This window comes from Sander lucioperca, chromosome 17 (assembly GCF_008315115.2).
Source record: "Sander lucioperca isolate FBNREF2018 chromosome 17, SLUC_FBN_1.2, whole genome shotgun sequence".
In the NCBI taxonomy this organism is placed as follows: domain Eukaryota; kingdom Metazoa; phylum Chordata; class Actinopteri; order Perciformes; family Percidae; genus Sander; species Sander lucioperca.
Genome location: NC_050189.1, coordinates 14,936,438 through 14,950,624, shown reverse-complemented (window position 1 = coordinate 14,950,624; position 14,187 = coordinate 14,936,438). Strand labels below are relative to the sequence as shown.

Below are 14,187 nucleotides of genomic sequence, written 5' to 3'. Positions count from 1 at the left end.
ACTTGGCTGCAGTGCCCCGTCCTCCATTTTCCATTGCAGATTCAGTACGGCCTCATGCGTGAGGCAAGCGTGGCTGGTCGTCATAGCGATGGCGCAGGAAACTACCGTGACCTAACACGACAAACACACACAGAACGTTGAAGGTGTTTTATTTTTGACTCTCGGTATGACACATTTTGTTTCAAAAGAAGCTGGAGGCAGCAAAAAAAACACCGCTGGCTAAACTATTTAAAGGTCCTATGACATGCTGCTCTTTGGATGCTTTTATATAGGCCTTCGTGGTCCCCTAATACTGTATCTGAAGTCTCTTTTATATAGACCTTAGTGGTCCCCTAATACTGTATCTGAAGTCTCTTTTATATAGGCCTTAGTGGTCCCCTAATACTGTATCTGAAGTCTCTTTTATATAGGCCTTAGTGGTCCCCTAATACTGTATCAGAAGTCTCTTTTATATAGGCCTTAGTGGTCCCCTAATACTGTATCTGAAGTCTCTTTTATATAGACCTTAGTGGTCCCCTAATACTGTATCTGAAGTCTCTTTTATATAGGCCTTAGTGGTCCCCTAATACTGTATCTGAAGTCTCTTTTATATAGACCTTAGTGGTACCCTAATACTGTATCTGAAGTCTCTTTTATATGGGCCTTATCCATCCATCTTCATCCGCTTATCCGGTATCGGGTCGCGGGGGTAGCAGCTCCAGCAGGGGACCCCAAACTTCCCTTTCCCGAGCCACATTAACCAGCTCCGACTGGGGGATCCCGAGGCGTTCCCATGCCAGGTTGGAGATATAATCCTTCCACCTAGTCCTGGGTCTTCCCCGAGGCCTCCTCCCAGCTGGACGTGCCTGGAACACCTCCCTAGGGAGGCGCCCAGGGGGCATCCTTACCAGATGCCCAAACCACCTCAACTGGCTCCTTTCGACGCGAAGGAGCAGCGGCTCTACTCCGAGCTCCTCACGGATGACTGAGCTTCTCACCCTATCTCTAAGGGAGACACCAGCCACCCTCCTGAGGAAACCCATTTCGGCCGCTTGTACCCTGGATCTTGTTCTTTCAGTCATGACCCAGCCTTCATGACCATAGGTGAGGGTAGGAACGAAAACTGACCGGTAGATTGAGAGCTTTGCCTTCTGGCTCAGCCCTCTTTTCATCACAATGGTGCGATAAATTGAATGTAGTACCGCACCCGCTGCGCCGATTCTCCGACCAATCTCCTGCTCCATTGTCCCCTCACTCGTGAACAAGACCCCAAGGTACTTGAACTCCTTCACTTGGGGTAAGGACTCATTCCCTACCTGGAGAAGGCACTCCATCGGTTTCCTGCTGAGAACCATGGCCTCAGATTTAGAGGTGCTGATCCTCATCCCAGCCGCTTCACACTCGGCTGCGAACCGATCCAGTGAGTGCTGAAGGTCACAGGCCGATGATGCCATCAGGACCACATCATCCGCAAAAAGCAGCGATGAGATCCCCAGCTCACCAAACTGCAACCCCTCTCCACCCCGACTACGCCTCGATATCCTGTCCATAAATACTACAAACAGGATTGGTGACAAAGCGCAGCCCTGGCGGAGGCCAACCCTCACCTGAAACGAGTCCGACTTACTGCCGAGAACCCGGACACAGCTCTCGCTTTGGTCGTACAGAGATTGGATGGCCCTGAGAAGGGACCCCCTCACCCCATACTCCCGCAGCACCTCCCACAGTATCTCCCGGGGGACCCGGTCATACGCCTTCTCCAGATCCACAAAGCACATGTAGACCGGTTGGGCATACTCCCAGGCTCCCTCCAGGATCCTTGCGAGAGTAAAGATCTAGTCCGTTGTATATAGGCCTTAGTGGTCCCCCAATACTGTATCTGAAGTCTCTTTTATATAGGCCTTAGTGGTCCCCTAATACTGTATCTGAAGTCTCTTTTATATAAGCCTTAGTGGTCCCCTAATACTGTATCTGAAGTCTCTTTTATATAGGCCTTAGTGGTCCCCTAATACTGTATCTGAAGTCTCTTTTATATAGGCCTTAGTGGTCCCCTAATACTGTATCTGAAGTCTCTTTATATAGGCCTTAGTGGTCCCCTAATACTGTATCTGAAGTCTCTTTTATATAGACCTTAGTGGTCCCCTAATACTGTATCTGAAGTCGCTTTCCCGAAATTCAGCCTTGGTGCAGAATTACAGCCACTAGAGCCAGTCCCACAATGAGCTTTACTTAGGATGTGTCATTTCTGTGTCTGTAGCTTTAAATGCTATTGAGGAGGAGAGAGGGGGGGCAAGGTGGAGGGTGGGGGTGTGGCCTTGCCCAACTGCCATGCTTTGCTTGTTTTTAAGCCATGATGTCTCTCTCTTTCTCATGGGTGGGCCAAATTCTCTGGGCGGGCAAAGCAGAGAAAGGGGAGGTAACCTTGCCCCTTATGACAACATAAGGAGTAGATTCCAGATCGGCCCATCTGAGCTTTCATTTTCTCAAAGGCAGAGCAGGATACCCAGGGCTCGGTTTACACCTATTGCCATTTCTAGCCACTTGGGGACCATAGGCAGGCTGGGGGAACTCATATTAATGTTGAAAAACGTCAAGTGAATTTTTCATGCCATGGGACCTTTAAAAATGGTGGGTTTGTTCAGGACACCCCCGTCTGTCGCTAGCAATGATGACGTAGTGACGATTCCCTCCGACCAATCAGTAGTCTGCAGGTTTTCACGTCACCTTTTGGTATCGCCTCAGCTCGCTTCGAACCTCGACGGAGGTGATATTAAAAAAAGTACCTGTAAGCTAGTACTAGGTACTTTTTTTCATAATAGAAAACCAAAAAAGACGAGTAGAGGTGAGTCGAGCACGTACCATGTAATGGAAAAACGCTGTATTAGTCTAGCTTAACATCCCCAGTCTGCTTCATGCTGCTGTTTGAGTTCTTGATTATGAGAATACCTATTCCAGCTCACTTTCCTGCACTCTAGTGAAACTATTTCAGTGAACAGCTCTCAACATCAGGAACCTGATAGTTCAGAGTGTAGACTATGGCTGAGTATGTTCAAAATGAAAAACAAAATAGAAAATTAAGCTGTTGCATCAGGCCTCTCTGTTTAGTTTTGAATGTAAATGTTGACGTAGTGTATGAAGGTAAACTAGTTAAGTGAGTTAATGTAAAGTGATGATGAGCAGAGTGATTTAACAGTGTCAGAGATTGATATACATGTTTTGAGGGAGCATTGTCTGTGTTCTGTGAGAATAGGAATTGTACAGCTAGTTTCCTTTAGTCATTAACCAGTAGGCTAGTAACACTGCTTCCTTTTATACTTTCCACAGAGCGTTGACCTCATGATCTTTACCTCAGTTGTTCTCAGACCACACTGTGCTGTCTCTTCCTGTCAAACAAGTGATGTGTATCACTCCCTCCTTCCTCCACACACCATCACACCATTTCACTCCCCCTAAAATAATTTTGGCAGCCATCAGTGTCCTTTATTTCACTTCCTCATCACACATTGAACATGCTCTTTTTCCTCTCAGACAAAATAAGAAAGATGAACACTCTGCCCGAGAGAGAGACAGAAAGAAACAACAAACAGCAAATACAGAGACATTATTCTAAATTTATTTTTTGGCAGTAGACTCCTCCCACACACTATCCACACATAAAAACACATCAGCAGATTAACATAATGAAGCATCAGTTGCAGTCTGAGCTGCAGTTCCAGATGTTTCCTGAGTCTATCTGGTGGCAGCATACACAACATGTGGGTCCATCTCTCTCTCTGATGCAGGCCTGCGGCTTCTTTTGGGTTTCGCCTGGAAATTTAGAGCTGCGTAGTTCAGTTCATCTGAGCCCAGATCCTGTAAATCAGAGTATTCAGAGTCACACACTGAATCACACACACTCTGTAGCTGAGTTAGCCAAACAATCTGTAAAATTGGTGGATTTGTTGGTCGTTCCACAAAGAATCGTTTTTTAGCAGTTTTAGTTTAGCTAAGAACAAACATCTTGAATAGAATCCCATCTGCGTAGCACAATTTAAATTAAAACTACAAAAAAACCTAGGTTGTTTAAACACCATTGGGACATAGGACACATTATATGACAGATGCTCATTAACATAACTCTAATTGCTGCATCTGTGGTTGTATATATTTTGAAATTACCATTTTCTAACTGGCAGGACGGCTACATGTTCTTTCTCATGACAAGATATCTTCTGGTTTAGCATCTTTAAAACCATAACACAGTTTATATAAGTTAATGCTGGGTTCACCTTGTTTCTTTCTGGCTGCAGTTCTTCATTCACAGCTAAAGGGGGAAAAAAGACAAAAGTTTAATTAGTTAATTATACTTTGCTTTGGATTTATCCATCATGTGCATCGAATTAGATCAACTGTACCTGTCTGGAGTCTCCTGATTTTAACAGCCAGAACAATGGCGACTATATTGAGGAAAACAGTCAGGACAGTCAGACCCAGGAACACACTTATGATGTTTGTCATTCCATCTACAAGACAAATGACAGAATAAATATCTGTTTTTAGAAGACATGGTTAAGATTTAAATTACTGGCTGTGTGGAAACTTGCACAGTGAAAAGGAGAACCTTACTTTCAGTCTTTAAATCCACTCCAAAATCAGATACACTGTCACTTTTAAAACATATATAAATTACATAATTTGACATATATTTGTTTCTTATTTGTCTTCATGCCGTTTTTTTTATACTACTGTGAAAATAAATGTGAGAAACTATAAAAATGATGAGAAACACAGATCTATGAGGATTAACTACAATCTTACCTTGGAGTTGTAGATATGTTGCATTGCCAAGGACTGTATGGTTGATTTGGTTAAATCCACAGATATACAGTCCAGAGTGAGAGGAATTCACTCTTGTGATGTTAAAAAAGACAGTAGAGATGTTGGAGCTCATCTCAAATCTATTTTGAAATCCATCACAGAACGAGGCTTTGCTAGTAGACCCGTACACAGAGATCCAGCCTGAAACAAACAGCAGAGACAGAAAGAGAGTTATCTCTGAGTGTATAATGCAGCAGTTACTGTATTAAGGCAACAACAACAATAATTCAGTAGTTCTCATTTGTGGGTTATTTGCCACATGATTTGGTGCTGAGAATAACCAAGTATCAGTACTTACTGAGGCTGCAGAGAAGTAAAGCTGTTATCAAGGTGAAGTTCCTCATTCTGAGTTTAATCGTTTCACTGCAAAGATAGATCGTACCGCTGAGCTCTTATAAAGGAGTTTAGAGAGGCGGGGTGTTTTTAGATTTTTATCTTGCCGCTCACAGCGACCTGCCAATGCAATACCTTTACACATATTTAAGCTCAGGAACGTTTTGTTCTTGGAGACTCAACATCTAATGATAACATTTTATATCTGGGTTGGATCCAATTTGGGACAAACGTCACTAAGAATTGTAGATACATAAAGAAGAACTCCTCAGTGACTTCTGGAGGTTTATACAACCATCACTGAAAACCCATAACAGTCTGGTATGACATATAAAATATGACAAGAATAAAAGCGAGGGACCAGTGGAATCATATTTTGATGCTGCAATCTCTGGATACAGTGTTTGGGTTCATTCTAAAGGTTGTCATGTATCAACTTGCCTTTTTTTTTTAGATTTCAGTACCATTCTCCACTTCTATTGAATCCATTTCCTTTGTTTTTTTATTTACAGTACATGAAAAGCAATTGTGGAAACTTAAAATATATTGAAATATCGCAAACAAGTTGTTATGCTTCGCTACGGCTGCAGATGAAAACATCTGATATGTGTTGACCAATGAGACTGTCATATTCCCCCAATTAATACCTGAAATAAACATAATACGTAATACGTTTAATACATTGTTTCCCACTAGTTGTGATTTGATCGGCACTCTTTAAAAGGGCATCATCTGCAATGATTTAATGGCACCGACTGGAGAATTTGCAGCACTAACTCTCTTTTTTTTTTTTGGACTTTTAGGCCTTTTTGTGACAGCTTCCACATGAAAGGGGAGAGAGTGGGGGAATGACATGCAGGTCGGAAAGGTCGGAATCGAACCCACTTTCTTTTCGTTGAGAACTGAGCCTCTATATATGGGCGTGCGCTCTACCACTAGGTCACCCAGGCACCGAATTCACATTTTCTTTTTACCATTTTTCTGGAAAATTGGTGCTACATTTGGATGGAATGTTTTTATCCACTAGAGCGATGGCAATGCCAGTCAGTCAGTCAATGGTCCACCTCTTGGGTCTAGACTACAATATATCATGAAATATGGAGTGTCGTGACATTTTGTACAGATATTCATGGTCCCCAGAGGATGAAGCATAATGACTTTAGAGATCCCCTGACTCTTCCTCTAGCACCACTGTGAGGTTGACATATGTGGTTTGAAGTGAGATATCTCAGCAACTGTTGGATGGATTGCTGTGAAGTGTGATGTATTATTGATACTGTGACCATGTTAGCATGCTAATGTTCTTACAGTAAATTAAAGCATCTCAGAGTCTAAATACAGCCTCACAGAGAGACTAACATGGCTTTGGACTCTTAGTATTGTTTGATATTACCATTCTCCTTTATGCTGCTGTTTGTGCTGTTGATGATGAGAATACCACTTACTAATTCCAGCCTACTTCCCTGCACTTTAGTGAAAGTATTTCAGTTAACAGCTCTCAACATCAGGAACCTGATAGATGAGTGATGTGCAAAATAGAAAATGAAGCAGCTGCATCAGGCCTTTCTGTTCAGTTTTGAATACAAATGTTGACGTAGCGTATGAAGGTAAAGTAGTTAAGTGAGTTTGTGTAAGGTGATGATGAGTGGAGTGATTGATATGTTTTAAGGGAACATTCATCGTGTTCTGTGAGAACAGCAGTACTGTAAAGCAGTTTAATTTTTACCTAAACAAGTAAGCTAGTTTCACTTCTTTTTTACTTTGCACAGAGCTTTGACCTCAGACACCTCACGGTCTTCACCTCAGTTGTGCTCAGACCCCACCCTGCTGTCTCTTCCTGTCAAACAGTCTGGCAGCCATCAGTGTCCTTTCTGCCTCTTCCTCCATCACACATTAAGCATGCTCTTTTTCCTCTCAGACAAAATAAGAAAGACAGACACGTTGACCCAGAGAGAGACACATGAGACCGTAAAATAAGATTTATTTTTTCCAAATCTTTTTTTTTGGCAGTAGACTCCTCCCACACATAAAAACACATCAGCAGATTAACATAATGAAGCATCAGTTCCACTCTGAGCTGCAGTTCCAGATGTTTCCTGAGTCTATCTGGTGGCAGCATACACAACATGTGGCTCCAGCTCTCTCTCTGATGCAGGCCTGCGGCTTCTTTTGGGTTTCACCTGGAAATTTAGAGCTGCGTAGTTCAGTTCATCTGAGCCCAGATCCTGTAAATCAGAGTATTCAGAGTCACACACTGAACCACACACACTCTGTAACTGAGTTTTCCAAGTTTTTGGTAGTTCAACAAAGGAATCGTTTAAAATGAGTGTTGACCACAGTTTAGCTAAGAAGAAACATGCTTTTGAATAGAATCACAGCTGGGTTGGGCAATTTAAAGAGCCCAGATTATTATACTCCTTTTCAGCATCATATTTGTACTCTTGGGGTCTACTAGAATATGTTTTCATGCTTTGATGTTCAAAAAACATATTATGTTTCTCATACTGCCCATTGCTGCAGCTCCTCTCTCTGAAACACCCTGTCTAAGATCTTCAGCCCAGTTTGCTCTGATTGGCCAGCTGGCCCTCTCTGTTGTGATTGGTCAACCAAACTCAAACAAGCAGCACACCAGCGGGTGTGCTGTGCTTGCTCAGGCAGCACCTATGGGCAGCACATTTGAAAATCTGGGGTGGCATTCTCAATCTGTGACATCACTTATTGAGGAATTTCAAATGGGAATGTGGGCGAGGCGTTTTAGGCAGTTGAGAAAAAGTACTGTCTGTGGAAGAGAAAGCTCTTTTTAGAGTGAAATGTGGTTTTTTTTGTATTTTATACATCTATTACATACACAAAAAAATATAATATTTTTAATATTATATTTTTTAATATATATATATATATATATATATATATATATATATATATATATATATATATATATATATATATATATACATACAATAATAGGGAGTCTTTAAATTGAAACTAAAAAAACTCATGATTGTTGAAACTCATAGGACATAGGTCACAGATCTAAAATTGCTACACCTTACAGTGGTTATATTTTAATTTCAAAATAGTTTTGACTTGATTTTGTAACAGTTTGTTAATTGTAACTCTATGCAACTGGCTTGGCAAAAAGGCCATACGTTCTCCTTCTTGACAAAATATCTTCAGATTGAACTGATGGGGCATTTTCAATTGTTTCGGACTACACATCCTCAAACAGAAAAGGTCGATTGCCAAAGACTCCCAAAACGACATACAGTAGGACCGTTCTATTTCCCGCCGCACAGTGGCGATGTAATAATGTGACTGTTGTATTTAAAATGCTCATATTATGCTTTTTGGCTTTTTTCCCTTTCCTTCATTGTGTTATATATCTTTTTATGCATGTTATAGGTTTACAAAGTGAAAAAGCCCAAAGTCCACCCCAAAGGGACTTACCATCTCCAACAGAAAACACTGTTCACAAACTGCTCCAAACAGCTCTATTGTAGTCCAGCCTTTACTTCTGGGACAAACACGCATCATTTTGCGTCATTTTGTAACACACGTTATAATGCTCGCCTAGCTCCTAGCGTGGCACGCCCTCAAACCAAGCTAGCTTGCTTGTCAGGCCCCGCCCTACTCTGCTTCTGACTGGCTAGTAGTCCTTACCTAGCTACTTCCAACAAAGATGGAACAGAAGTGTGATGTCTCACTCTGTAGCTAAAACAGAGAGCTCAACACACAGGGTGAAAAGAGGAGCTGCAGCAATGTGCATGTAACCCTGTACATTTTGCCCCAATAAAGCAACAAGCGTAAAGCAAATTATCTTTAATGCAAACGCTTAAACCTAGAATAAAGTGCAATATCTAGTTCGCCACTAGGTGGCAGTGCACAATGAAACGTTCTTTTTCTGCTGTTTCCTGGCATTTGTTCTTCTTCTGCTGTTCCTGGCATTCGTTTTTGCCTTAAAAAAAAGCCTGAAAAACGGGAGCTCGAGCGGAAGTAACTATTACAATTAAAATTGATCTAGAAGCTGAAATATATCCTCGAGGTTGAACTACATTGAACATTACACGACATCTGTTGTAAACAAAGTTATCTCGGTGAGTGAAACTATTATTTTGTGTTGATTAGCTTGAAGCTAAAATGACTAAAAGGTTTACATTTCAACGTTACAGTGGATTTCAGTGGATTAAAAACCAGTTTGGCTATCGACAATAGCAGTGGATGTTACCCCACAGGTATATTTGTTGTATATTCTACTGTTTAGTACAATGAAAACAATGCATTTTGAAAGGAAATAATTTTGTTTTGAGTCAAGTATGCCAATTTTTAGTTACTATGCTATACTGTACTTTTGTTGGTTCAATTCCATTTTATTGATTTTTATTTTAAGTTGTATTATTGAACACATGGACTTTTAAATGATGAAAAAAAGGACATTTAGTTGAACATTAGTTAATTTTCTGCACATTTTTGTGTAGACTGGTTTTTTTTTAGGCTTCTCTGGTCCCGGATCCCTGATGTTCTTTCCATTGAGGCTGGATTCTTCTCTGTTCACCCTGGTGCCTGGTTCCTTGGTCCACTGCCTCATCTAACAGCGCTGCAACGGTCACATTGGGTGGTTTCTTTGGAAAGATTTTCCTTTTGTTTTTTGTTTCATGAGATCTCAACAATAATTGTGGCCGATTTGTGAATATTAATGGTAGTGATGTTGTGTGAACTGAACTAAATATTGAATTTTGAATAAGAAAATAAGGAAAATAATTTTAGAACCTCATTCAAACTTTAATCTGTTGTGCTGTGCTTCATTTGGGGTGGAATCTGTGAGTTTTCTTGCCATATGATTAGTACAAAACCAACCTCCTCATCGAATCTAGATTTAGATAACTCCTACAATAGATTCTTAGCCTGCTTATAAGCAGAACTACCACCGTAGGGTTACATGCAGTACAACAAAAATAGCATAATATGAGGTCTTTACCGTAACAGGTGCAGTTTTAAACACATAGTAAACATTGTGAAAATTGAGTAGTTAATAGGCAGCGCAAATACTTAGTTAGGGTTAGTAGAATATCAGGGATTGGTTAAAAATAAGTCCCTTAAAACTACTAAAATGAGAATGGGTCATAACAACACATACTTAATTGCGGAAAGGACTAAAACTCGGTTAATTTCAAAATGACAGTTAACTTTTGGTTTCACACGGGAGTGTGTTTGTTCGACCCATCCACCCCCCAGGCTGCTTCGTCTTCACACAGAATTTTTCGCTCCTATACTTTGTCAACTTACTTCCTTGTTTGGTCTGGCGATAGTTACTTCAGCCATGAGGGGACCGCCTAACAAGAAACCTAATTGTGGGTCATTATGAGCTGCTTGCATAATCAACCTATACTATCTTTTTCTGGGTGAGGGGGGGCTGGGTTCAGATGGTCTAGCAAATGCTGGCAAAACCAGTAATTTTGCTTAAAGAACCTAAACTGTCAGTTTAAAGATCACAGCTGAAATTAGAGTTTAAAATTAGGAATTATTGAGGATCATTTTACTTTGAATATGATGACTTCCTGCATGCCTGAATTAGCTGTTTGCAGCAGCTCAGAACACAGATCATTAACAGATTTGTCATGTATTTGTATACATTTTCAAAACCACACACGCACACACACAGTTTATATAAGTTAATGCTGGGTTCACCTTGTTTCTTTCTGGCTGCTGTTCTTCAATCACAGCTAAATGGAAAAATCATCAAGTTTTATTAGTTTATTATTATTATTGACCGTATACTTTGCTTTGGATTTATCCATCATTTGCATCAAATTATAGATCAGCTGTACCTGTCTGAAGTTTCTTGATTATAACAGCCAGAACAATGACGACTATAGTGAGGAAAACAGTCAGAACACCCAGGATCACAATCAAGAAGTTTGTCATTCCATCAGACTCCTCTACAAGACAAATGACAGAATACATATCTGTTTTTAGAAGAGATGTTTAATATTGAAATGACTGGCTCTGTGGAAACTTGCACAGTGAAAAAGGAGAACCTTACTTTCAGGCTTTAAATCCACTCCAAAATCAGATTCACTGTTACCTTTAAAAAGACAAAAATGAAATAATTTGACATGTATTGGTTTCTTGTTTGTATTTATGCTGTTTTCATACGACTGTGACAATAAATGTGAGATAAACTGTAAGTATGATGGAAACAGATCTTTGAGGCTTAACTACAATCTTACCTTGAACTTTTAAATGTGTTGCACTGGCGATGACTGTATGTCCGTCTATGTAAAATCCACAGAAATACAGTCCAGAGTCAGATAAATCCACTCTCTTGATTTTAAGAAAGACAGTAGAGATGTTGGAGCTCATCTCAAATCTATTTTGAAATCCATCACAGAACGAAGGTTTGCTATCAGACCCGTACATAGAGGAGACACAGCTGGGCTTGGTTCTGTTGATCACTCTGAACCATTCTGTCTGAGTTGGAACAGTGGAAATGTTGGAGCACATCAGAGTGACGTCTCCACCAGACTGGACCTCCACAGTGTGAGACTCAGAAGCTGAGACAGAGATCCAGCCTCAAACAAACAGCAGAGACAGAAAGAGAGTTACTCCTCAATAAAGAAACTTCTAAACATGTACAATACTAAGTCATCTGAGTGTTCAAAATAATGGTGGGTTACTGGATAAAAGAGAGATTAGAATTATATTTGCTGCTCAGAATAATTTATTACCAATACTTACTGAGGCTGCAGAGAAGTAAAGCTGATATTAAGGTGAAGCTCCTCATTGTGCATATAACGCTGCAACAGCAATGGCACTCTAAATCAGTGTAAAGGGGCTTTTATTGTTAAGGGGCGGAGTATTAGTTCATGCAAGGAAGTTCAAATCTTTCCCCACCTGATATCTGTACCAGAGACAATATCAGTCAAAGCATGCCTCAAATGATTTCAGACGGCATAAGTTACTCTTCTTCTGATGGTCGGATACAGCAGCTCAGATGGTCAGACATGCACGTTTGTTGTGATCCTTCCTATTGAAGAATGCAGTTACACGCCAAGGTGCACAGTAAAGCAAATGTATCTGACCCATCCTGCAGCCCATGGTCATGTCTTTTGTCCAGTCCACATTAAGAGTCAGTCTACCATCACTGCGTCATTGGCTGACTTTTTGACATTTCTGAAGCTGCTAGGTGTGAAAAGTAATCAGCGTTGACAGAGCCGAGGTGTATTTCCCCAAATTGACAGTGCGGAGCGTTGACCACATACAGTATGTAGAACAAAGTGTGCCACTTTAAGTCCCCAGCGCTTCTTTTATCAGATCAGAGAACCACTGTGCATGCACACACCGCCATTCTCCCTAATCTCGTATAATCAGTTGACTCCTGCCAACCACATATGTTCCACTTGTCCCTTCTAGGAGCCACTGCAGATCTCTGTCTACCACAATTACCTAAAAAACATTTATTTCGCACTGCAATAAATGAACTTCCGAAATACAGCAATACCCCTGCATTAGGCACTTGAGTAAATGTCTTCCTGTCGGTTAAAACTGTAGATTGAGTTACTGAAGTTGTGCCCTTTTCCTAACATGCTGTACCAAAAAATAATTCCATTAACCCTGGCCAATGTGGTCATGCCCCTACACACACACACACACACATACTCAAAAACATTTTTTTGGGGTTATTGTTACCTGCGTTAGATGTTTGAGCTTCACTGTTGATACTAGAGGTTGTTTTCACATTCATTTACTGAGGGAGGAAAGTTTCTCTGCACTCTCCTTAAATCTCAGTTTCAGTTTACTGTTAAACGTGTATGTGCGAGCAGGATATTGTGACATCACAACTAGTTTGGAAGCCAGTCATGGTCCAGTATGCTGGATCATATGCATTATATGTATGTACACTGTATGGACTTTTCAGTGAAGTAGGAGACATCCTGTGTCCAGCAGTTACACCTTTTTAAAATGTAAAATATCGGCACATTCATAGATTCTAGATGCAACTTTAGTCATTTAAACTAAAGGTAGACACATTTTTTTCCAGAGAAAATCATTTTTACAGTATATATGAATGAAGGGGATTCAGTATCCAGTAATGAACAAAACATAAAAATCATAAGAAATAAATTATAAACACGTAAGATAATTGTAATAAAAGCAAATTGATTGTTATAGTAAGCCTTAACAGACATTATGAAGCCCTCTTACTGTAAAGAAATTTTTTTTTTTTTTATTTATAACTGTGGTCTGTCCTGTGTTCGTGGTATCACTGATCTATAAGTTAAACCAGTTCATAATGAAGCTTTTTGAAACCACATGGCAGGAAAAGAACGTGTTAGTTCTTCAGCAGATTCTAATCTGCTGCCATATTTGTAAAACACACAGTGTGATTGTCAGACTGAAGGCAAAGACGGATGTTTAAAGCATCCCACAGTTTGACCCTCTTAGCAACCAATCAGATTTAACCTCATTTTTAACCTGGTGTCAGCTCTATTGCTCAAAACGTTCAGTTCTAAAAACAGCCGAGACGATGCACCTGTATATGATCCACTGTGGAGTATGTAATTGTCTTGATATGAGATATTTTCAGTGTAATAATGATTGTTTCTTCTTGACCTAGTCCATCTGCCAGCAGTGATCCAGGAGGCAGCAGCCTGACGGGACACTGGGCCAGTGTTGGGGACAATGGGACTTTACATTGCTTCTACGACAGCCAAGTGGCGCTGCAATTCTCCTGCTACCGACAGACCTTAGGAGGGGGACCTGAGCTGCTCTCTTCTGTTTACAAGTATGATTCAGCATCCAACATGTTCCACTGGATGGAGAAGAACCCTCATTTTTCTGTGCAAAGGAAGAAATCGATACATTTACACATCTCTGATGTCTACTTCTCAGATTGGGCTACTTCTGAGGACGCTCACACTCCAACATGGTGGAGTTTGGAGAGGGGGGTCTCTCTAAGTGTCAAAGGTATTGTGCTTTTCTTTTTCTTTGGCTTTGACTTCCGAAGAAATGCAGATGTTG

At 40.7% G+C, this 14,187-nt stretch overlaps 1 protein-coding gene and 1 long non-coding RNA gene across 6 annotated transcripts; one reads left to right on the top strand and one right to left on the bottom strand.

Moving 5' to 3' along the window:
* Positions 1-3,437: 3,437 nt before the first annotated feature.
* LOC116042320 lies at positions 3,438-11,975 on the bottom strand. Of its 5 annotated transcripts, none has more exons than XM_031288467.1 (6): positions 11,905-11,975; positions 11,397-11,738; positions 11,210-11,251; positions 10,995-11,105; positions 10,855-10,889; positions 3,438-3,831 (listed from the first exon to the last, which is right to left on the bottom strand). In XM_031288467.1, exons 1-6 carry the CDS (start codon positions 11,948-11,950, stop codon positions 3,709-3,711), a joined length of 699 nt encoding a protein of 232 aa, XP_031144327.1. In that variant the 5' UTR covers positions 11,951-11,975; the 3' UTR covers positions 3,438-3,708. The 5 variants fall into 5 exon arrangements, with proteins under 5 accessions (XP_031144327.1, XP_035849982.1, XP_031144325.1 ...); XM_035994089.1 differs by lacking the exon at positions 10,855-10,889 and adding an exon at positions 4,232-4,282 and having other exon boundaries at positions 3,438-3,833; XM_031288465.1 differs by lacking the exon at positions 10,855-10,889 and adding an exon at positions 4,248-4,282.
* Positions 8,988-9,780, top strand: LOC118493626. Its single transcript, XR_004895575.1, has 3 exons — positions 8,988-9,263; positions 9,339-9,401; positions 9,645-9,780. It is a non-coding gene; the product is annotated as an uncharacterized LOC118493626 (long non-coding RNA).
* Positions 11,976-14,187: the final 2,212 nt, after the last annotated feature.